This window comes from Polyergus mexicanus, unplaced genomic scaffold (assembly GCF_030449975.1).
Source record: "Polyergus mexicanus isolate NDT 795.1 unplaced genomic scaffold, iyPolMexi1.0 SCAF_14, whole genome shotgun sequence".
Lineage (NCBI taxonomy): Eukaryota > Metazoa > Arthropoda > Insecta > Hymenoptera > Formicidae > Polyergus > Polyergus mexicanus.
Window position 1 is genome coordinate 7,655,558 of NW_027223334.1, and position 25,119 is coordinate 7,680,676.

General features: G+C 31.2%; 2 protein-coding genes across 8 annotated transcripts; one reads left to right on the forward strand and one right to left on the reverse strand.

Annotated features, from left to right (window-relative positions):
- Positions 1–962: 962 nt before the first annotated feature.
- Sara (Smad anchor for receptor activation) lies at positions 963–17,425 on the reverse strand. Of its 5 annotated transcripts, none has more exons than XM_070306864.1 (17): positions 17,400–17,425; positions 16,898–16,978; positions 14,256–16,229; positions 13,843–14,072; positions 13,546–13,645; positions 13,346–13,428; positions 11,390–11,564; positions 9,198–9,416; positions 8,969–9,091; positions 8,727–8,891; positions 8,450–8,609; positions 6,210–6,625; positions 4,626–4,869; positions 4,220–4,340; positions 3,976–4,137; positions 2,775–2,934; positions 963–2,543 (listed from the first exon to the last, which is right to left on the reverse strand). In XM_070306864.1, exons 2-16 carry the CDS (start codon positions 16,953–16,955, stop codon positions 2,779–2,781), a joined length of 4,386 nt encoding a protein of 1,461 aa, XP_070162965.1. In that variant the 5' UTR covers positions 16,956–16,978; positions 17,400–17,425; the 3' UTR covers positions 963–2,543; positions 2,775–2,778. The 5 variants fall into 5 exon arrangements, with proteins under 5 accessions (XP_070162965.1, XP_070162964.1, XP_070162966.1 ...); XM_070306863.1 differs by lacking the exon at positions 17,400–17,425 and adding an exon at positions 17,266–17,387; XM_070306865.1 differs by lacking the exon at positions 17,400–17,425 and adding an exon at positions 17,310–17,323.
- Positions 17,426–18,199: 774 nt separating this feature from the next.
- On the forward strand, positions 18,200–23,562 carry Sirt2 (Sirtuin 2). Of its 3 annotated transcripts, XR_011447822.1 has the most exons (7): positions 18,200–18,609; positions 19,302–19,550; positions 19,863–20,219; positions 20,856–21,051; positions 22,710–22,902; positions 23,072–23,264; positions 23,401–23,562. XR_011447822.1 is itself a non-coding variant. In XM_070306812.1 (6 exons), exons 1-6 carry the CDS (start codon positions 18,579–18,581, stop codon positions 23,138–23,140), a joined length of 1,095 nt encoding a protein of 364 aa, XP_070162913.1. In that variant the 5' UTR covers positions 18,200–18,578; the 3' UTR covers positions 23,141–23,562. The 3 variants fall into 3 exon arrangements, 2 of the variants coding, with proteins under 2 accessions (XP_070162913.1, XP_070162914.1); XM_070306812.1 differs by having other exon boundaries at positions 23,072–23,562; XM_070306813.1 differs by lacking the exon at positions 18,200–18,609 and adding an exon at positions 18,642–18,715 and having other exon boundaries at positions 23,072–23,562.
- The last annotated feature ends 1,557 nt before the right edge of the window (positions 23,563–25,119 follow it).

Here is a 25,119-nt window from a genome sequence, read left to right on the forward strand (position 1 = left end):
ATGCGCCGCGAATAAGGCGGCTTCGATAACACAAACGCGAACAATAGCGAAAATGTGTGCAATATCGATCATGTTCCCATAATGTTTCTAAATTTTACATGTGTATGTATGTGCGAAATGTGAAAACATTTTCTTATATGCTTACTAATGTCATTTAAATTAAGAATTTTTTTATCATCATCAGTAAAAGATCAAAAATTTTAAGAAATACGCGATGCAGCACTGACAAAGAAAGAAATGCGAGCAGAGAGAAACGCGGCTGTCGATAAATATTACACGGTCATCGGGTTATCGAGCACGCGGATTGCGATGAGCAGGACGATAGGCATTTCTCGGGGTCTTTTTTTTATTCGTTTCCTCTCCGCCTCCGCGCGAAGGCCGCGCGGCGAAACGTCGAGGGGCTCGGAATACCTTTCGACGATTATTATCGCGGCCTGTGTCATGTATCATGTCGTACTACAAGCCGCGATAGTAGCGTATATATACATATGCATACGTATACACATGGGATCTCTCTCGCGGTGCTACCTCTTCACCGAGAAAGAGAGACGACGGTCCCTTGGCCGACACGAGGGACCTGTCCTTGCATAAGTCCGCGCTTCGACCGCGCTGAGCATTATCGACGTCGGAATAAAAGCAAATCGAGGGAACAGGCCAGGCCATTTGCTATTCGCCGCCGAGAGAGAAAGCTTCATAAATCTCCGCGCGCGAATGACGTGGTCCCAAGAGCTGGAGGCCTTATGTCATCTGATTCTTGCTTGCTGTGGGAGGACACGGCCGAAAATTGCGACCTAAAAACGTCTTTACAATCGTGAAAATCTTCTTAACTCACTTTCACGCCGCATAATCACAAGTATTGCGATAAAAAAAGCTTTCGGTATATGGTATATTTTATAAATTATAAACTTAGAATTGGTTTAAAATTTAATACAGTTTTAAGATGAAAGTTAGTTCAATTTGGCACAGATAATAGCTTCTTTCTTTATTTATTACATAAACTATTACCGTAATACAATGCGTTGTCTGCGTGGAAATTTCTAAAGATCCGTAAAATTATCTCCTTTCAAGCTTCACACGAGTTACCTACCGGAATAACACAATTTCACGATCGTATTTAGCCTTCTTGCGCAAGACGGAATTTCGTGCATGCAAGATCTTGCGATCTTGTGTTTTACAAAAGGTTCCGGTAAGTTAATCTTTTATTACAAGGCCGCCGATTGCTCGGCCTTTTTCTCCTCGCGTGAGCATGAACATCGTCACAATCGTGATCATTGCATCGATGCGTGAATTAGCCAAGCCGTTTCGTAAACAAAGTCAATTTATCGTGGAAGAACCATTCCGCCGAGGTCCGACCTCGCCCAATGTCCGACAGACTTAGGAGAGCATCAAGCATCAAGCATCTTGAAAAGCCGATCGTCAATCGATCGAGATTACACGTTTCATACTTGACTACCGATTCTTTTGGATTAGAGAATTAATTTCGCGTGTATGAACGGCGAACACAAAAGGAGGCAACAAAAGTGAAACTCGTGCCGAAAGAGAGAAAGAGGACACATCGTCCTCGATGTCGCCCGACCTAATCCCTCACAAGATACATTCTATGCACGCATAATTAACGATAATCATTGAAATTATATATGTATAAGACATCATTTTCACTCATACACCCGCACAACATCCGCTACAAAAATATCAAGTCTTTCTATAAATCTTTGCAAGAATAAATAGAAAATAATTATTTATTATGCCTTAGAAGCTTAAAATTTTCTGACAATAAGACTATCGTAAATATTAAAGACAACAATGCACGTTATATTTAATTGTAAGAATAATAATTATAAAGCTTTCGCTAAAAAAGTATAATAGGTTTCAAATTTATCACAAATTCAGAAAATTGCGAGAATATTCAGTAATTTGAAAGTATTTAGTACAGTAATACATTTATTTTTTCATCAATGATCTTCTCTCCTTGTAATCTCTTTATATTTATAATCTTCCCCCCCCCCCCCCCCCACGCCTTTTCTGTGGATGATAGTATATAACTGCTCGCCATACATCATCATTGATATCTCTTATCGCGCTTTATCGACGAAAAACGGCAAACGTCCGCTTGAGAACGAGAGACTCTCTTTTCCCGGTTCGACTTGAGGAAGAAGAATTGCGTCTTCTTGCCGTCTGTAATTTCGCGATCCTCATCTGGGACTACAATGTTTGTTCGTTGCGAGACGTACTTTGTCGCTCGCACGGAGCGTTCGCATTCACACGACGCCCGTTCGGATTCCCATATCAAGATATTCATCTTTCCCTCCAAGAGGATTTTGCCATCGAAGGCGACGTCATTATACCGGCCGCCGTTGCCATAATTCCATGGGATTCGCGTTACGAAATGCCACCGGGTATACACCGTCTTAAGGCTTTCCGTTCCGTTCGTGCGACACGGGTGTACGAAATTCGGTTGCTTTCGCAAGATGCATCACCCATTCTCGACGGTTAACACTAGATGGTTAGTACTAGTCGCAATATTTTGTTTGTGATTTGATAAACTAAAATTAGAAAAATAGAGAAATTAGATAAAAAAAAAAAAAAAAAAAAATTAGGAAGATAATATTTCGAATTATAAAACGAAGTGTATATACACAGTAAGAAATAACATACATATCATATAATTGCTACGTCATAATGTTCAGTGATTGCACATCTTTCCCGCTGAATAAAAATTATTCAATGTTATCCTAAAACATCACCAATTAAAAAAAATATAGAATACATATTACCTTTTCAATCTTCAAGTACATAGAATATCAATTCAAGCACTGTATGCGCATCCTGACTATTTTGTGCAGCTTTATGTAAAACTTGAATTAATTCATTATCTAAGCTCTTCATATAGATAGGCGGCAATTTTATACCCTCGCTTCCAGCTTCATAGCCCACCTATATACAATAGAAATTAAATTTCATAACACATTGAAATAACTTATAATAATATAGCTGTAACTCCAGTGTTATATGTGTGCTTTGTGTGATGTGTATGTGTAGTATCCTGAAATTCGAAGATAATAGGATAACAGATAATAGCACAAAAATTTGTGAAAAATATAGTAAAGAAAGAATATGCTCATAATTAAATAATTTTTTATAAAAGAACTTAAAATATGATCATGAACGTTGGTTAAAAAAATTTAGCGACCATGTGCCAATGGCGGCACAATCTTTTATTTAGTATTCGCGAAGTGTCTGCCAACTTTTAATACTATAGGCGCGTTTCACAGATAGATGACTTTTTAAACAACGCTCATAATTAGCCAAAGATTTTAAACTTTAATATTTAAAAAACTATATTTTTGCGATAAAAAGTAGCATGCACTTTTCATTACTTAATTTTTCACAAACTTTTATGTTGCAATTTTATTATTCTTGATTTTCGATATATTCTGTGTATTTGCGGGTGCGTGTGCGTGTACGCATGTGTATGTGTACAGTGTTCATTAATTCACGCTCTCTAAATACAATACATAGCAATATACCTTGACCAAAAATAAGCCGAAAAGTCCTGAACTATTTTTTTCTGCGATGCTTAACAAAGAACCCAGCAAACACAGAATATAACTACTATATATATATATATAACATGGGAATAACTGCTATGTAACACATGAGAGTAACACATAATGTAACAATTGTTATACCTAATTTACATTAGGATTATATAACTGTCTTTTATTTATGCAATATAACACCAGAATATAACTGCTATGTAACATATGTAATGTAACAGCCCAAGTAGCAGAGTAACGTCAAAAGATGACATAATGACGTCTATTTTTGATCTATGCATGATGTCGGCGATTAATAATGTTTCATGTAACGATCACGTTATATTATCACTCGTTACATTCCGTTTCATTATGGCAATGTTACAGTTATATATCTGTGTTTGCTGGATAAACTATAAGAAACAGGAAATACATTTACGTTGTCTGAATGAATAGTTGCTCGCACTCCAAGCTTTGTTAAACCTGCTGTCGCTAGAAGATCCAACAGTTTAACCAATGCCGCACATGTTGCTTTTGCTATATTTCCAGATAGTTTATTTATATCCACAGGATCATTCACGCCATTCGAATGATCATCCGACTTTTAAAATAATGTTATTTTAGTAATTATCTGATTTATATACGTATATAATAATGATATTCTTTATGTTATTGATACATACTTTTATAATAAATACTTCTGTCCAGCGTATAAATCGGGTTACACCTTTATAATCGGTGCCATTATGTACTCTAATAGATGGTATACCGTCCATTAATTGTCCATCAATGGGACTTTTGACTCTGGCAATAAAAAATCATTATATGTTATTTATTAATTAAGGAAACAAAAAGTTCACAATATAAGGCAATATAAAAGATACATTAATATACATCCACATGTGTATACATACAAATATACATACAGACAGCATTTGTTATATGGAGGGAGGGAAAAAAAAAAAAAAAAAAAAAAAAAAAAAAAAAAAAAAAAAAAAAACAACACTTTAATTGAAGAAGAAAAAAATTGACTATAAAATTCGTACGCAATTATTTCATACAATGATAAGATTTATCGAGATAATTTACCCCAAGTTAAACAGCACATCGTTATCGACCCATTTTATATTCACAGTCTCATCCGGTTCCGGTGCTCCCTGACGTCCGCAACCAATTGAAAAATCTTGCATATTTTTAAGAGCAGCTTTCAACGCTTCCATTTTTTCTGGCATTATTTCTACCATTAACCCATCCTCTACAATACTGGACTTGGCGGAAAGTCCCATTGATGATTTCAGAGCACCATTGATGACAATAAAACTAGCACCGGTTACTGCATAATGAAAAAATATATAAACAATGTTCTTTATATGTGTTAAAAATACTTGTAGAATTGAGAGTATTAAGTAATATTTAGTAATATTAAATAGAGTAGAAAATACTGAGTAAACATGAGTCAAAAAATCAACTTTATCTAAATCAAAAGCGATTTTCAATTTTAATAAAGCAAATTATTTATTTGCTTTTATTTATCACATAGATTCGAACGCCACCCGTCGTACCAGTCACATCATTCAATACAGTGCGTTGTCTTGATTCAATTTCTTCTGAATTTACTGACAATGAATGTTATTTATGTTCTAACAAATTGATCAGCTCTTCTACAAAGTTATAGTTACAATTTCTATAATAACATCGGTAATAGACTCAGAGTGCAAGCAATACAATATGGAGAAACTGGCAAATAAGAATCACGGCGTGGTCATTGGTGCGGAAACTTTTCGTTGTTAATGAATTTTAGTAATGAAATTGTTTGACTCCAAGATTATGTTCAAAAAAAAAATTTACTTCCTGGTCTTTTCAAGCGTTTCCGATTAATTTCGATCCAGAACGTTCCAAAACTGAGAGAAAGCGTTCGTGTTTCCTTCATTCGTGTAAAATTCTCATCTACATTTTGCATGAGTGAATGACGAGGAATTAAATGGCAGAAAAAGAAAAGTGCAAGTTTAAATTACATTTATGTCTGAAGTTTTTAATTGTAACGAAATGGATAATATAAATCCCATTAATATTTGAATTTAACTTTTTTTTCTTTTAATTATATTCAGCATGTTCCAAAACTGAATAATTCTCGTTTTCCTCATGCACTTTAGCTGCTTTACCCTCGTTTACTCCTTTCGTTTCCTCTAAGAACAGTTTCAGAACGTAACCCAGAATTTCGAATTTTTTCAAAAATTCTACATTTGACAAATATTCCGAATTTGCTAATGTAAACCTTGTAATATCATTTATTAATATAAAAATTTAACAGATTTAAATCGGGGATTAAAGCAGCCAAACAAAACATTTAGATAATATTTTATTATAAGGCGTGCAGAATTGAAAGCAGCTAATTTTTCATAAAGATCCAAGTGAGAATATGTAAAATAATTCTGTTTTCACATCGCTTGCAAATAAAATAGGATAATAGGATAATAAATAAAAATAGGAAGATCATTACCTTAGTAAATATCAGATATCGCTTTTAACTTTAACAGAATTGATTTTTCTATCTATGTTCATTGAACATCCTTTACTTGATTTAGTAAGTATTGTACTATCTACCTTATAAATTCCTGTTGATTTTTTTTTAAACATCCTACATATCACCAGAAATTTTGTATATGACCTCACCTGTTCTCGGTTTGTTGTGAATATTTATCGCTTGCGTTTGATAATTGCTTTCGTCGCCAGTATTTGTTTGTATACAAACCAAATGTGAATCAGCGGCTATACTAAAATTTGAAGCATAAGCCAATACATGATCATTCGAGTTATAAAGTCCTTTTATAACTTGGTCATATCGATTTCTAGGAAGCATAACGTCCGTCGTTCGATTCTTGAGATGAATTGTTAAACCTCTTACTCCTGGTAAAGTATATCCAAAATTTCTAAAATCCGCTAATACTTTCATGACGGTATGCCCAATCTCGAAGTATAACGCGTCCCGGAAACGAACAGACACCAATGGGCAAGGATAATAACGATATTCCGCACCAAGACGTAAAAGAAGTCTTAATGGAAATACTTTAGCCCATGGAGTTTCCCACCTAAAATAAACAAGAAATATAAATAAAATTATTATGATCAGACAAACAGAATCATATAATTAAAACAAACTGCAAGATTGATTATAATTTTGTTTATGACAAAACATTCAATCATATTCGCTAATTAAAAAGTATATTATACATACACCGTATCTTTCTCTCTTTCTAAATTAAAATATTAACTTTTTATATATTTAATTGTAAAAAATGTTAATAATATTAAATATAATTTAGTAACATATTTTAATATTATAATATCTAATATAATCTTACAAATAAATTGTAACATAAAGAAAGTACTAACAATTTTTTTGTGATATCACATAATACATAAAGATTTATTATATATGTAGATAAAAAAAAAAAAAAAAAAAAAAAAAAAAATATATATATATATATATTATTGTTCACATAAATAAATATTTATATTTTATTATTATTTACGATTATTAAATTTTCTCATAATATACCATAAACTGTAATTTTATTTGGTTTCAAATTTAAAACAACAAAATAGCTAAAATAGATACAGCTAATTATATAACAAATATAAATATACAGGGTGACCAGTAATGACCGCTCACTAAGTACATAGCGTTATTCCTTACCAAAAACTGAGACGAAAAGTCCTGAGTAATTTTTTTTATAACGCTTAATAAAGAAGTTATTATTGAGTAAAGTCGGGCCAATCAACGCCGACCTTTAACTAGGCGCAATGAGTCGCGCTCCTAGTAGTATGCATGAGCACTCCGCTGCTAGCATAGAATATTCTTCTATGCATCATAATAATAGAAATAATCTTTTCTTGCAGTATTTTTACAGAGTGGACAAAATATAGCGTGACGAGTTTTTATCTCCAAAAATATTGTTTCTAGAGAAATATTTCATATAAATGTTGCAGTATTTCAAGGGGAACATAAGTCAATATTATAGGAATGTTTGTAGGTGACGACTTTCAAGGTTATTTCAAGGTCAATTTTTTTTTTTTTAATAGAAACTGATTTTTTATCGCATATATTCTTATATAGTCCTTCTTGAGATCTTTTCAAAACACTATAACAAAGTACTTTTTCATTAAGTATTTTTTGAGCTATTTTATATTTTATATGAATATGATTTTTAGTACAAGAAAAATTTATTTCTATTATTACGATGCGTAAAAATATTGCACGCTAGCGGCATGCACGAAGGAAAAATGTTTGCCGCGCCGCCATAGCGGCGGAGCGCTCATGCACACTACCAGGCGCGCGGCTCACCGACGTGCATCCGGCTAAAGATCGGCCCTAATTGGCCAGACTTTACTCAATAATAACTTTTTTATTAAACGTTAAAAAAAAAAAAAAAAAAAAGGCTCAGGACTTTTCATCTCAGTTTTTGGTAAGGAATAACGCTATGTACTTAGTGGGCGATCATTATTGGTCACCCTGTGTAACATAAATAATTAAATAAATATATAAACCATACATATAATAAAAGTAATAATGTGATAAATACGTAAAAAGGAGAAATTATACAATAATTTATATAAATCGATTTACATTAATGAAATACTTAAAGAGTTAAAAGATGGAAGAAAAAATTGAACAGATTTATTACATATCAATACTTGATTGTATGCATGCGTGCACGCATGCGTGCACGAATGCGTGTTTGCATGTGTTCTCGGTTTAAATATTGACATTAATTATATATTATTATCCCAAAACTAAAATTTTTATATATAAAAATACTACGTATGTATGTATTTACAACATGAACAGATTCATATATCTGACAAAATAAAAATATGCGCTGTGTATGTTAGTAATATTTTATTATTTTTACCTATGAATCAAGAGTCCAATTAGGAAAGGTGCAGGTGGTAAAATAATTTTTTGTAAACATTGTAATGTTTGACGAATAAAAAGAAATCCCGAATGCTCGCGTGAACCCAACAGGTTACTACCTTGATATACCGAAAATCCGAGTTCCGTTATTGTATTACCTATGACAGCAAAGATAATTCATTGCAATGTAGAATGCAAATAGTATTAAGTTATTATTGAGATATTAGATACATTTATATATTAGATGTAAAGATATATACGATATATTAAGTTACCTTTAATAGCTTCGAGATATAGTTGATTGATATATACGAGAACATCCCTTGGAATTCGCGTTTCATCCGGTAAAATCTCGATTAATAAAATAATTTCGTCTTGGCCAACGCAAGCAAGACCTCTTGATGTCAGATTCCAGCAGACTTTGTTTACACAGCAGTTTACTAAAAATAGCGTTTTTAAAATCTCCTACTACAATAAAGCAAATGAGAATATTGTTTAAAAATATCCTTTTACTTACAATTAATTATTTTCACATACGCATACAGATTCCGATTAATCGCGAACATTACCGGTGATTCGCATTCATTTTTTAGCGTCTTATAAAGTACACTTTCATCCATAGGTGGATGATACGTAATTTCTGTTTTAGTAAAAAAAGAAAAGAAAACAATATTAATATATATATATATATATGTATATATATATTATTGTGATTGGAAATTCTTCATACAATATAGCATCCTTACGGCCTTTGTGTATAGTGACGTTCGGGGGCAATAAATTAGGATCATGCGGTATATAACTGTTAGTCGTATTGTCTAGAAGAGGATGACTCTGTTTCCTCGTGGCGGTGTCTGTCAACGTGGATTCCGACGCAAAAATCCGTTTAATTCCTTGTTTACGATACGATGGCTTCGGGTCCCAACACGTGTCTAGCTCTGTCAGGTCACAGCCAGGCCTTATTCCTGTGTTTTAGTTATAGGTGCGTAAAAATAAAACAAACAGGAAAGATTGGGACTGACAACGTGACGACACGTTCCAAAGAGGCAGAGATAAATAGCTAATAACTTTTGTATCGGATGTATTGGATGAAGGAATAACAAACGAAACAAAACTCAAAATATAATATAACAGGAAAAGTGCTATATATGATTTATAAAATAATTGTATATAGAAATAACAAATTTTACATATATTCACATCCACAACTTCACACACCTCCATCCCACACGCAGTGCGCGCGCGCGCGTGTGCATGTGTGTAATACCTAATTACCACATTATAAGACATGAAAATTACTATATGTTCATAAATTTATAATTTTGGCCAATATACAAGGTGGAGCATTTATATTGAGACACCTAAATATCTAAAAAATAAAGCAAGATAGAAAGAAATGTTTCAGATAAAAGTTGTTCGATTCTAAGGGGATTATAAGATGGTGCCATTAGTTTTACCTTGGGTAGAGGCGCTTCGGAGATTTCAATGTCAATCTTGTTTTATTTTCTTTACACCAATTGATGTCTCTCATTTTTTGAGTTTTAAATATTAAGATAACATTATTGCAAAATAAATAATTTTATGAGATGTTTCATAATTTATGTAAAATTATGTCAAAGTAAAGTAATAAAATAAAGTATAAAATATCTCATAAACTATTAAACTTTTGGCCATCATACCTCTATAACTTTTTATGCGGAATATTGCAAGGAATTGATTTATGTAAAAAAATTGGAGTGTTTCCACTTAAAAAAACAAGATTGACATTGAAATGTCCGAAGCGCCTCCACCGAAAGTCAAACTAATGGCACTATTTTATGAGCCCCTTAAAACCGAACAACTTTTATCTGAAACATTTCTTTCTATCTTGCTTTATTTTTTAGATATTTAGGTGTCTCAATATAAATGCCCCACCCTGTATATACAATATAACAATTTAAATTGTGTATGTATACAAGGGTGACCCCGCCTAAGTACATAGCATTATTTCTTACGAAAAACTGAGACGAAAAGTTCTGAGCTATTTTTTTTTATAACGTTTAATAAAAAAGTTATTATATTGAGTAAAGTCTAGTCAATCAGGGCCGATCTTTAACCGGGGGGCGCACGTCGGTGAGCCGCGCGCCTGATAGTGTGCGTGAGCGCTCCGCCGCTATAATGGTGCGGCGATATTTTCCCTTCGCGCATGCCGCTAGCATGCAATATTTTTACGCATCATAATAATAGAAATAATTTTTCTTGTACTAAAAATCATATTCATATAAAATATAAAATAACTCTAGAAACATTCAATGAAAAAATATTTCGTTATAGTGTTTTAAAAGGGTCTCAAGAAAAGCTATAAGAATATGCGATAAAAAAACAGAGTTTCTATTAAAAAAATTAAATTAACCTTGAAATAACCTTGAAAGTCGTCACCCACAAACATTCCTATAACATTGACTTATGTTCCCCTTGAAATATTGCAACTTTTATTCGAAATATTTCTCTAGAAACAATATTTTTAGAGATAAAAATTCGTCACGCTTTACTTCGTCTACTCTGTAAAACAAGAAAACTTCAAGAAAGAATTATTGCTATTATTATGATCCATAAGAATATTCTATGCTAGCAGCGGAGTGCTCATACATATTACTAGGAGCGCGGCTCATTGCGCCCAGTTAAAGGTCGGCGCTGATTGGCCCAACTTTACTCAATAATAACTCCTTTATTAAAAAAAATATAAAAAAAAAAAATAGCTCAGGACTTTTCGTCTCAGTTTTTGGTAAGGAATAACGCTATGTACTTAGTGGGCGGTCATTACTGGTCACCCTGTATATTTAATACAAAATAGTATTATTTAAAAATTATATAACATGTATAATATATAATTTTTAGAAAAAGTTAAGTTAAAAAAAAAACGTCTTAAAAATACCTAATAAGATAAACATCTACGTACCGTCACTGAACATTACAGATTTTTGTCCTTCTGTACGATGTTTTGAACCTTCTCTCTTTAGAACGCCGACAGGTACCATCACTGTTGGTGGTGGCGGTAAACCGCCGACTAATTGTTGTAAGGGTGGTATAGTTGAGCAGTACTCCATGGGATTATTTGGATTAGGCTGCCTTTCCTATAACCATTTGTTAAATACTTGTAATATCGACATTTGTTCAACTGTTTAGCAAACACACTTATAGATAAATATGTGTAAAAATGTGTTATGTATTTACAAATTTATATAATTGTAGCTAATATGAAATATATGAGTTTGTATATTAAACAATTTTTAATAGTACAACTTTAGTATAAAATATATATATATATAAATTATTCTTTCGCATACAAAAACAGTAGTGATTTTCTTTTTTTAAATTTTTATGATAATGTCAGTGAAAAAAATTTTATTATTCTGTTAAAAGAATTGATATTATCATCCGTGCCTTAACATATTTATAACATAATTTTGATCACTAAAAGATTAAATTTTAAAACACTGCTCTTTAAATATTTAAACTTCAGCTATTTGTAAGTACCATTCGCTTTTTTAGTATTTATCACGATACATCACAATCAGACTTTATTATTGCAGAATAGAGATTTAATTATATACTGCGTATATTTCATTTTAATAAAATAAGTATTGGTAAACCTGCATAAAAGGGGACCCCCCCCCCCTCATATGACCTTGACCTTGACATATATTGTCAAGGTCATCATCCTGAGTGACCTTCAAAAGGATTTAGCCATTGACCGTTACCCATTAAAAAATTATTAACAAAACAAGTGTTATATATAGGTACAATTCATATTTTTGATACTGTATAGATAGAATTGCAAGTATATATATATATATATATATATATATATATATATGAACAGTCATAACAATATTGTTTACTTTTTCTTTACAAGCGCTTTGTATATAAACAGTTGTGATATACCACGTTTTGGTACTCAAAAAAATAACTATGAACATTATATCTCTGAATTTTTGTTTAAAAGACTCTACGATTTCGATAAACGAATTGATGTCTTTTTTGATATTATAAGAAAAATGAACCTAATAAATAATAATTAAGCCATTATTAAAATTAGATTACTAGATTGTTGATAAAGGCACTTTCAGAAAAAACGTTTGATACAAAAGTTTCTTATTTTTTTCACGTACAATTTGAATCTGCAATAAAAAGTATTATGTTCCCTTAAAAAAATTCAACTTCCGGTCCGTATTTCCGGTCGGAATCAAAAGTTGGAAATATCATCATTCGGTAGAACATATCCGATATACTTAAAAAATGTTCGCGATTTTTGATAAAAGCCATTTATTTTCATTTTAAAATGGGTGTACAGGTGGTCTGAGACACCCTTTATATTTAATAGAGATATCTTTGTTTTATATATATATATATATATATATATATATATATATATATATAAAGAACTACCAATCTAAAAAATTATCTATAATCTCTAATATAAATGTTCTATTATATTATAAAGAGCTCTTTTTCATATTACAACAAAAAAATATTGTAATATAAATTTGTATTTATATATTAATAGTTTGTTATAAAAACAAATATGAAATATCTACTAATTTAATCTGTTTTTTTTGATATAAATAAATTGTTTATACAATAAAACTTAAAAAATAGCATAAAACTTAAAAATAGTATTCAACAAGTTCTTATAGGATCTAATCAGACTTATATTTTTTTAATGCTTTAGAAGTTAATATTATTAGATGGAATTTATATACCAGTAGATAAAGTTATAAAAATAATTTGTCAATATAAGTTTAAATATATAACTTGTTTATTTGTTTAAATTTCAATAAACAAAGACTTTAAAAATATATTATAGTTTTCATTACAGCTTTTAATCGAAAAAGATCATAAATAAATAACATACCTGTGAAGAATTGACATCACTAGAATCTGCATATAAACTATAACTAGTTGACCAATTATAACTAGTTCCCTGTCCGTTCTCAACTAAAAGTGCAAATACATATTATGTATAAGAATTTTTTTTGCATAACAAATTCATTATTTTTGCTTTATTTAGCAATAAAAAAAATTATTACAAGATATATATCTATTTCTATTTACCTTTTGTGAGTAAATGGTAACACGAGACGCAAACGCGGGAATCGATGTTTCCCTGATATTCCAATCTGTATTTCATATTGCAACATTTGTTACATAACACCTGCGAAATGTATTGCAAATAAATATCAAACTATTATGAAAAACCAATATTGCAAATAAATAACAAACTATTATGAAAAACCAATATTGCAAATTTTTAAAATCAAATAATAAAAATATTATCAACAATATTATCAGGATATTTCAATAAATGATATAAATAGATGCCAAATTGATTTTTTATCAAGTTTCACATACCTTACCACAAGCCCGACAATGGTGACGTCTTTTAAGTACAGTAAATTTAATATCGCATAACATACAACTAGGTGCATCACTATCTGGAACCCAAAACGGAGGTTGCTTTCCCAATATGGTATTACATTCGACTAAGGAATTATCAGAAACATCTGACGAAGCACCCCGATCTTCATCAATGCCTCCGGTTTCTGAATGTCGGAGTTCCCCTGGTGTAGTACTTAATGATCCTATTACAATGATTCTTATCATTCTTTATATATATATATATATATATATATTTCACTTAAATATTATGCAATTATGCACCAATCTGATAAGTAGCTTAATGAAAATATAAAACTATAATATAATATAATAAATGACATAATGTGTATGTGGAAATATAAAACTAAAATTTTACAGCAACATACCAAGAGTATGGCAGTCGTTTTTATTATGTGTCAAAATAATATCCAATGTCTGAGGACGAACTGGTTTTCCGGTTTCTTGATTATTTTCATTTATATAAGAGATTGTACAAGCATCAGTAATTTCAGCAATTTCCATTTTAGAAATCAAACCACTATCGTATATTCTGTCATCATTTAATGGAACATCTTCACTATCCTCAGTAATATCTTGCTGGTATACTCTCTCGTTATAATCTTTATTTTGTGAAAAATTTTCTACATTATTGTTATCCTGTAATCGCGTATCTTCAATGATATCTTGTAATTTCGGTGCCGTATTGATATTATTCTGTTGATTATCCTGTTTTCTAACATTTTCAAATTTTGATATGACTTCAACAGCAATATTTGATTCAGACTGCAAGGTATCCTCTGGTATATCTTGATCAATTGTCTTAATTACATCCTTATCTTTTATTATTTTATCCAGCTCATTATTTTGTCTGTCTGAATTACTTTTTTCATTAAACACAATTTTTATTGCATCATTATATTCTACATCTGTTATATTTTCATTATGTGCATCTATATAATCAATTACAGGAAATTCTTTTACTTTCTCCTGAATATTTTCTTCAGATATTTTTTGCAGTTCACCAATTATAATTTTCTCAACTATCGGTGCTTTATTAATATCATCTTGAAGACACTGACTTGCAATATTTTCTTTACTATCTTTTACTTTGTCATGTGTTTTTAGCGACCAAATATCATCCAAACGTAATATATCTTCCATTTTAGATTTTTCTTCTTTTTCCAACTCTAACAAATATTGATTTAATTTTTCCTCGGAAAAGTCATCACTAGTATCAATTGTATGTATCATATTGGATAAGATGTTGCAGCTTTTAATCATTTGTGCATTTTCATTATGATCTTTACTGTTCATTATACTTGTATCTAATTTGGTAGTATTTTCAAATACAGAATTGCTTCCCTTATTTTCGATAAATACACATTTATCAATGAAATTTTGATCCTTTAAGTCTAAATGCTCATGTTCATTAGCAATACTTCCATAAACTTCTTTAAACATTCCATCATTAACCAAAGCCTTTTCATTAACATCAGTTTTAAACATTTCTGTATCTGTGATACTACCATGTTCGTTTTTTGAAATAGTTGTGCTCGGTACAAAGATTGTAATACTATTATTTTTTTCTGATTGTATCAGAGTAGAATCTTGTGATATAACATTCTGCATTGCATTATCTTGTTTGTTATCAACTTCAACTTCAACTTCAACTTCAACAAATGTACTTGGTTCCACTGGTAAGATATTTTTATAATCTAAGACATTTTTATCAGTTACATCCATTATATCTTTTCTCTTTGAAACTGGATATTTATTAGTGGTTGCTACATCTTTATTCAATATAAGATCTTTCTCCATTACATTATCTATGGACATTTTAGGTATATCATCTAACATAGGCTGAACATAACTTAAGCTTCCAGTAGGAGCATTGATATATTCATTTAAACTATTAAAAACATTGCTAATACTAGGCTTGAAACTTGGTTGATTTAACTTTTTATCATATCTATTGCTATCCTTTGAATCATTACTTCCATTCTGCTGTTTCTGTATTATGTTACACGATATGTCATTGTATATTGTCAAAGACATTTGATCAAGAGTATGAGTATGAACGCATGATTTCTGTCCTGATTTATCAATGACACAATCATGCGTGTAAAAATTGTTTATAGAATCTTTACTGTCCGCTACACCCTTTTCAGTTAATAAATATTTGCAATCAACATCTATTGGTTGAGCGTCTCTGTGTTTTTCAAGAGGTGGCATTGTATCAATCGCTATGCTTTTTCCAGGGTTAATATTGTACATTTTTGGAGGCACAGATTCAATTGCATGCTTATCCGTAGATGCATTAATTGTAGAAGTTGCTACTGATGCTACTTGTTCTGCACAATCTACAAGAAATTACACATATTTCACAATGTTATATTACAACATATATACAAAATGAAAACTCATTCATAGTTTATGTAATATATTTTCCTTCCTCTCTACCTCCCTATCTGCCTCTTAATATGCACATCTCTGACGGAAATAATCCTATAACTTTCCAAAATAACTTGCAAAAATTATGTGTAAAAACTATAGTTTTTTATGATATAATCTACAACTTTTTAGATTATTTCTATGTAATTTTTATATCAAGCTATAATTTGGGCCATGTTTGTAGCTTATCAATATCATAAATTTATATAGAAAGTTGAGATTTTTTACAACTACATTATATAGTATAATCTACAAGTTTTGCAATTTACTACATCGCTTATAAGAATATTTGTAAAAAGTTATAGAAACTTGTAAAAATTTGTTAATATTTTCTACAACTCGCTACAACTTATCGTGAATTTCTACAATTTTCACAAACTTGTAGAAAATTTTAAGTTTTCGTGGAAATATATAATTGTTGTAAAAATATTTCCACCAGAGATTATGCTTATCTCTCTCTCTCTCAACAACTTTATATGATAAAGACTCTCTCTTTTAAGGTTTAATTATAAAATCTAGAAATTAAGAGACGAAAATATCTATGTATAATTATACGCTTAGCTTGAAAATTTTTTACCTTCGTTGAATTCAAAATCATTGAGAACTTTATCCAGGTCAATCACAAACTTCTCCATAATGCCATCGGTCGAGCTTTTTGCTGCACAAATTTATTAAACAGTTCTACATATACCTAATATTCGTATAACCATACGCACATATGAGATTTAATCAATATTAATAACCTCCATAATTAAAAGTATAGTTTTTATTTGGCATATAATACCAACATAATGTAATTGAAAATATTTATGTTTCGATATTAAACACGTTTTAAAAATGCTCATGGATTATAAAGAATATGCTAATATCATGCATCTCAACTTTTAAACGAAAATCAAATTGTATAATTATATTATACGTGAAACGCATATATGTTATATTTACGATTGTTTCATTAACAATTGTCGAATGTTGTAATAACTTCTAACACTTCTATCGTAAAGTCCAGTACATGTCAGATTAAGAATTACTTTGATACATTATTTCAAGTAATTTAAAGCGATATACATCTTATTTACATATGCTTTTACGTGACACAAAACTGTCATTCTATGCGAATAGGATAGAATAGAATAGATCGAGACGAGAATATTGCGCAGTAATATGTGTATGCTGTGTATTTGATGGTGTATGTGTATGTATTTCACTGCTCTATACACATAGAGTCCGTTCCAATGAATAAAGCCCGTATCAGACTACGCATTGAAAATTGAGGACTGAAGATTAAATATTGGAATTTGACTAATCAGAACAAAAGGAACTAAAATTTCTTTGTCCTGATTGGTCAAATTTCAATCTTAAATCTTTAATCTCAATCTTCAATGCGTAGTCTGATACGGGCTTAAGGGCCGTGAACATAGAGAAACTTAAGTAGTAAGGTCGGTATTCATAGTCAGTTCTTATATTTAAGACCGTCTTAAGAAAAATCTTAAGATATCCTAAACCAATCACAGAGCCGTATTAACATCTTAAAACGTTACTTAAGAAGGCCTTGAAATAAGAACTGACTATGAATACCGGCCTAAGACATAAGATTTAAAAATTTCAACCGTATGGAATTTTCAGCGTAAAAAGCCCGTATTACATTACGAGTTACGAGTTGCGGGCTCGGTTGCGGTTGGGGTTATGCCCGTATCAGACTACGTGAAGATTGAAGATTAAAGATTGGAATTTGACTAATCAGAACAAAAGGTACTAAAGTTTCTTTATCCTGATTGGTCAAATTACAATCTTGAATCTTGAATTTCAATCTTCAATGCGTAGTCTGATACGGGCATAATGTTGCAGCTAGATACATCCGTGGATGCAGCTGACGTTTAGCTGTGAGTTCGTGAGCTGTGGCTGTGATGTCAGTTTATGCATGCGCACGGAGGTTCCCACATGGGAAAAAATTCCACGGCAGCGCATCACTGGTGTAAACGGGTGATTTTTCCGAATGTAGATCTGCACATATTGCAATTTATTTTATTTATGAGTACCAGGTACCAGTACCAGTTATGTACAATTCAAAGAGTGAAGTACATACATCAGAATCGCATTGCGCATAGATTTCGTTCTATTGTAAATTTCTTGATCAGATCGTGTCGAATCATGTGTGTATCAAACGAAGTGATGTATCGTTGATAGCTTTAATAAAACGCAATTACAAAATCATACATTAATCGTATAAATATAAATAATTGTATTAAAGTTGCATTATGGATAAGAAGACCGAAGAAGATCGAAGAGGTAATTTTCAGACGATAGTATGCCACATTCTCTTCTTCAATCACAAATAAACAAGAAATAATATACAAAGAATAATGTGCTATGATATCATGTGCTACGGTATCATGTAAATGTCTACTTTTTGTATTGTAACCTTATATCTTTTCTTATAATGGTGTTGTAAACGTGAATGAGGTTTGTTATTTTAAGCTGAACTGGAATAGAGAGAGAGAATAAAATAAAATAGAAATATATTCAAAAATTATATAAAAAAAAGGAAAAACGAGAAATGTAAAAAGTTCAGCCAAGAATAACAAACTCGTCTTGTGCAAACTAACTTCTGAATTTTGCATATATTAGCATAAAATGTATGGGGTTTATTTAAGCAGCTCATAAAATGTCGGTTAAAGATAAAATTTGTTTGCAAACTAGTATATTAGCATATTAAATAGAACATTATTGAGTGATCTTCTTTAAATGATTTGTTGGTCGAACAATAGAAAATTATTATCATTTAATTAACATTGTTATTTTTTCTATGATTTTATATCTTGGAAATTGTAAACATATAGAAAACTTGTAATAATCTTTATAAGCCACTTTTAACATAAAAATAATATGCATATAAATTTCATGATTATTAAAAACATTTATTATTAGAATACAATACATAGTTTGAATGTATTGTATATCAAGTTTTTTTTCTGTCTTAGACGATAATTTAAATGAAAAAAAACAAAACATTTCTTCTGGATCATCAGAAGTAGAGGATTCTGAAATGGAAAGATTACGTAGATATCTAATTCAGAAGTTAAGACTTGTTGATTTGTCAACGAGTAATCAAAATGATCAGCCACAACAAAGAGTTCTTCGTGAACTTAGCTTAGATGGAATTGTCGAATATATTAAAGAAAAACCAGATTGCAAAATCATTACTATGGCAGGTGCTGGAATCTCTACCTGTTAGTATATATCTAAAGATATATTCATATAACTTTTCTATAATAGATTTCTTCTATTTCTAGTTCATAATAATTTTTTCAATTTATTTTAATATTTATTGTTTTTTTTTTTTTTTTTTTTTTACTATTTTTCATCAGATATTCATGTTTTTTATTCTCTTGTATCAATGGCAGTTATATATAATTGTTATGTTTAGATTTGTCATATTTCATTGGTTATATGAAATGATAGAATATATTAATGCTATATTATATATTACATATATGAATGTATAACAAATATGTACATAAGTAATGTTTATATTTTTTTAGCTGCTGGAATACCAGATTTTCGATCTCCATCTAGTGGACTTTATCATAAATTAGACAAATATAATTTACCTTATCCGCAGGCTATTTTTGAGTTAGATTTTTTTATGAAGAATCCAGAACCATTCTTCACACTTGCAAGAGAATTGTTGCCAGAAGGGTTTCGACCTACAATTAGTCATTACTTTATCCGTCTGCTATGGGAAAAAGGTCTACTACTACGACATTATACACAGAATATTGATACACTGGAACGTATAGCTGGATTACCTTCTGAGAAATTAGTAGAAGCTCATGGAACATTTCATACTGGTCGTTGTCTTAAATGCCGAGCGCCATATATGCTTCCATGGATGAAAGGTATATTTACCTATATTACTTATATTTATCATATTACCCATATATATATTTATCATATTAGAACTGTGTGATTTAAAATTTGAGATATATTATAGCTTATATTATGAAGCTTCAATAGTTAATTATATATTAATAGTATAATTATAATATTTAATAGTATTGTGTGCATGTGTGTGTGCGTGTGCGTGCGTGCGTGCATATGTGTGTGTGTGTGTGTGTGTGTGTGTGTGTGTGTGTGTGTGTGTGTGTGTGTGTGTGTGTGTGTGTGTGCGTGCGTGCGTGCGTGCATATGTGTGTGTGTGTGTGTGTGTGTGTGCGCGCGCGTGAATTATATAATTAATAGTAATTAAATATATTCTTTTGCTTTACACACTAAATCTTTAAAGTATGTTACATTAAGGGATTCTTTCCCAGGTTTTTATCTTATATTTATATACAACTTTAACTTAATTTTATTGTTTTTGTAAATTAATAACATTATTTTTGAATATGTGAAACTAAATGTTTTAATAAGGAAGTATAGCAAAATTTCTGGCTTTTGAGTAGATTGGATTTTCCAAAAAAATCTATAAACAAATTAGATATTAGCAAGATATTAATTTCAAAAAATACTTATTATATGACTTTAAATTGTAGAAAAAATCCTAGAAGGTATGATACCAAAATGCGAAGAATGTAATGAAGGTGTTGTAAAACCTGACATAGTTTTTTTTGGTGAAGCGTTACCTGAACGTTTTCAAGTACTCGCTGATCAAGATTTTGTACAAGCTGATCTCTTAATTATTATGGGATCAAGTTTGGTAGTACAACCTTTTGCATCGTTAATAGACAGGTATGCATAAATATTAAAAACAATATTTTTAAAACTTGTAGGATGTCATATACAGGATGTATACAAGCGCATACAGAATCCATATTTCAATTCTCTGTAAAAAAGTACGTTTTTCTTTTTTTTTCTTTTCTGGTAAAATTGCGTTTATGCAAGTTTTTAATCTTTCGGTCCGGACTGTTTCTGATATTTCGTATCAATAGATCTACGCACAATTCAGCTATTTACATTACTATACGGCTTGTATATTTTTTATATTTTAGTAATCTCTTGGATTACATAAAATGTATAAAAGAAAGAGAAAAGTCGCACAGAAGTATATGCGCAATCATGATATTACGAGAGATATTTTCGAAGTTACTAAAATAGTTATACTAGACTTGACATAAAACTCGCTGAAATGAAATGTGATGTGATGTCGAATCGGACTCGACATAGGATCGCAAAGAATTAAGGAAAGCTTAAAATTGACGAATAATTGCTTTTACAAGAAAAGGGTCGGAATTGTGTGTGTCTGTTATTGATTTTGATGGACTTGGATATGTTTCAACTAAAAATAAAAGATACATTTTTTTGTAGGCGTTCTCGCATGTTTAGAAATTAAAACAATTCTTCGAAATTAATTCGGTATATTTGATTTTTATCGAATATCATAAACATTGTGTGTGTGATATATGAAAAAATATTTCAGACAAGTTTTACGATATTTTATGTACTTCATAATTGCATATTTAGATTTTTTAAAAATATTTTTTAGTATATTTCCTTGTTATTGTTTGAGCAGATTTTAAAATTTGTATTAGAACAAAAAGCAAAGAGAGCGTTTAATGCCAAATCTATGTGTTTATAACATTGCTTTACAAAATTGCGTTTTTGAGAAATTAATTTTACACATTATATATGCTTATGTATGTGTTGCGCTTATGCCACACAATATGCAATAACAATTTTTCCTACCTCAATGACCACAAGCTAAATATTTTTAATTGTACGTCTGCATAATGTACGACACATTTTACAATATAATGATAAACGATTTGTCTATGCATAAGGAAATAATACTGTGTCATTTTATATCTACATTGTTTTTATTCTTTACTTTTTGTTTTATCGAAGAAAAAACACATTGAATTTTTCGATACAATCAAGGAGTTGTTTCAACACGCGAGAAATGTGTAAGAAATATGCGTTTTTTTTTATGTTCTATAACATCTAAGATTTTATCGATAGCATATATATTTTATCGATAGGATATAAATATATGATATCAATAAACTCGGCAATGAAATGAAAAGGAATCTAAAGATTTTTTTAGAATAAATAATATAATTTATAAATAGCATTAATGAATTTATCTATATTATATTGGATAAAGTTCCGAAAACGATAAACCTCCGATTGCACTGAAATTTTAACCAAAGCTTGTCCTTGACTTGAGTATAAATACACAATTAATATGACTACACAAATAAATATGAATAGACTCGAAAATGTGTCCCCTTGCTAACACTTAAACTGTCTAAAAAGTTTCGTTAATAATTCTTTCTTCATATTATCATTATCGTTACATTATTATAACATTAGTATATTTTCGGCAATATTTAGTTTTCATGTTTTATGCATTATATATATATATAATATTAAAAATTGTTTTGTTTAAGAGTGCGAGCTACTTGTCCACGTCTGCTTATCAACAATGAAAAAGTAGGTATGCAAGATCGTTTATCGCGTTTCTTAGGACTACGACAGGGTTTAATGTTCGACACCAAGAACACGCAAGGAGGACGCGATATAGCTTGGCTCGGTGATTGCAACACAGGTTGTCAACTACTGGCGGATAAACTTGGCTGGGGGGTAAAATTTTTTATATTATATACATATTTTTATTGTTTATTTTCTGTTGTTTTATTATACGGGATATAATTAATATTTGCACGTTTTCATCTTTTTGTTTTTGTTTAAATATAAATAAAACTGTACTCTTTTTATACATACATAAGTAATAAATAATTCATAATTTTAGGATGAATTGCGAACTCTTATGCAAAAAAAACATGACAATTTAGATATAAAAAACCAAAATGATAATTGATTGGTAACGATCGAATATTATTAATAATGGGAAAAGATTTTTTTTTCCTAAGAAGAAAAAGAAATAATTTTATTCGCACATTTTATTTTATCTTAAGAATATACTATACGAAATTTTAATTAAGGTAGGTAATAAAAACATTGTTGAAATACTAGATAAGATCTGCAATGCAATTATTTAAAAATATATATATGTTGATTTATTTTATTTCTTATAAGTAAATAATTAAACAATAATGTTAATGTGTAATCTTAATGTAGCATTAGGAATTATCAATGACACTCAGGTCTTCCTAATCATCTATCATTTGATTTCTGAACTGTATAAAAAATTGAAATATGAAAACACACATGGGTTTTGCGGTAAAATCATTGGACATGGAAAATAAGAACATAGAAGAATATATTTTGTTCTTATGGATACTCTAAATGTTTTATTTATGTTTCTGAAAATATCCATTATTAAATAAAAATAAAATAATATGGTGATAGTCTATACAATTATTCTGTGCTTTTATAATATTCTTTATTCACGAAACGAGTAAGCATTTAAAACCCCTGATTCCCGAGTCGCCGCGGCCATATTGGAATGATGACGTCAGAAGCGAGAAATAACCATAGACTTATACAATAGACTTGTAGCGGCTACCGTTACTCAGGGCTTTTCAAAGTACGTAATAGAACACAAGATGATGCAAATACAAAATATATTTCTAACAAAAACGTAACAACTTTCTCAGTCTTTGATAAGATCATAAAATGCAGAATACATGCTACCTCTTATGGTGCGATCCCATGGTACGGAACGTATGCGCAACGCGGAATGGCGGTACAAAATCCGTCCAATCGCTAAGACATTCCGCCAATTGCGTTGCGCTGAAATATATTTTCTACTGTCCCATGGAGCGGAAATCGCGGAAACGCAAGTTGCGCTTATCGATCAACAAGAACTTTCCTATAAATTCATTCATTGTATCTATCGGAATAGTGCACATTATTGGCTCGCACGGCCGTTTTCGCATTTTCCGCTGCATGGGATAGTAGAGATAACACTCAAGCGGATAGGAATCACAGGTATACGAACAGCGTGTAACAGAGCGCCCGTATCAACAGGTTTTTTTTTTTTTTTTTAAGTGTATGTTACGTGTCGCGTGTCGTCGCCGTTTGTCGTCGTCGGACGGTTGAGGTCGGGCAAGGCCGGGCAAGGTCGGGCAAGGTCGGGCAAGGTCGGGCAAGGTCGGGCTGAGTGAGTGTGAGTGAGTGTGAGTGATAGTGAGTGAGCGTGCGTGAGTGTAAGTGAGTGTGAGTGAGTGTGAGTGAGTGTGAGTGAATGTGAGTAAGTGTGAGTGAGTGTGAGCGAGTGAGTGAGTGAGTGTGAGTGAGTGTGAGTGAGTGTGAGTGAGTGTGTGAGTGAGTGCGAGTGAGTGTGTGAGTGAGTGTGAGTGAGCGTGTGTGAGTGTAAGTGAGTGAGTGTGAGTGAGTGTGAGAGAGCGTGTGAGTGAGTGTGAGTGAGCGTGTGTGAGTGTGAGTGTGAATGAGTGAGTGTGAGTGAGTGTGTGAGCGAGTCTGTGAGCGAGTGTGTGAGTCAGTGTGAGTGAGTGTGAGTGAGTGTGTGAATGCGAGTTAATTGTCGAGTGAGTGTGAATGTGAGAGTGAGTGAGTGTGAGCGAGTGTGAGTGAATGTGTGAGTGAGTGTGAGTGAGTGTTAGCGAGTGTGTGAGCAAGTGTGAGCAAGTGTGAGTGAGAGTGAGTGAGTGTGAGTAAGTGTGAGTGAGTGTGAGCGAGTGTGTGAGCAAGTGTGAATGAGTGTGAGTGAGTGTGAGTGAGTGTGAGTGTGAATGAGTGAGTGTGAGTGAGTATGAGTGAGTGTGACTGAGTGTGAGTGAGTATGAGTGAGTGTGAATGAGTGTGAGCGAGTGTGTGACTGAGTGTGAGTGAGTGTGAGTGAGTGTGAGTGAGTGTGAGTTAGTGTGTGAGTGA

Excerpts from the sequence above, each read along its gene's own strand:
- Sara (XM_070306861.1), bottom strand. The coding sequence starts at position 17,097 with ATGCCAAATAAAAACTATACTTTTAATTATGGAG. Across the intron at positions 9,417-11,389 it reads ATCTGTAATGTTCAGTGACG|GAATAAGGCCTGGCTGTGAC; the intron begins GTACGTAGATGT and ends ACTAAAACACAG. Across the intron at positions 4,870-6,209 it reads TCACAACAAACCGAGAACAG|TAACCGGTGCTAGTTTTATT; the intron begins GTGAGGTCATAT and ends TTCATTATGCAG.
- Sirt2 (XM_070306812.1), top strand. The coding sequence starts at position 18,579 with ATGGATAAGAAGACCGAAGAAGATCGAAGAG. Across the intron at positions 18,610-19,301 it reads GACCGAAGAAGATCGAAGAG|ACGATAATTTAAATGAAAAA; the intron begins GTAATTTTCAGA and ends TTTCTGTCTTAG. Across the intron at positions 22,903-23,071 it reads CGGATAAACTTGGCTGGGGG|GATGAATTGCGAACTCTTAT; the intron begins GTAAAATTTTTT and ends TCATAATTTTAG.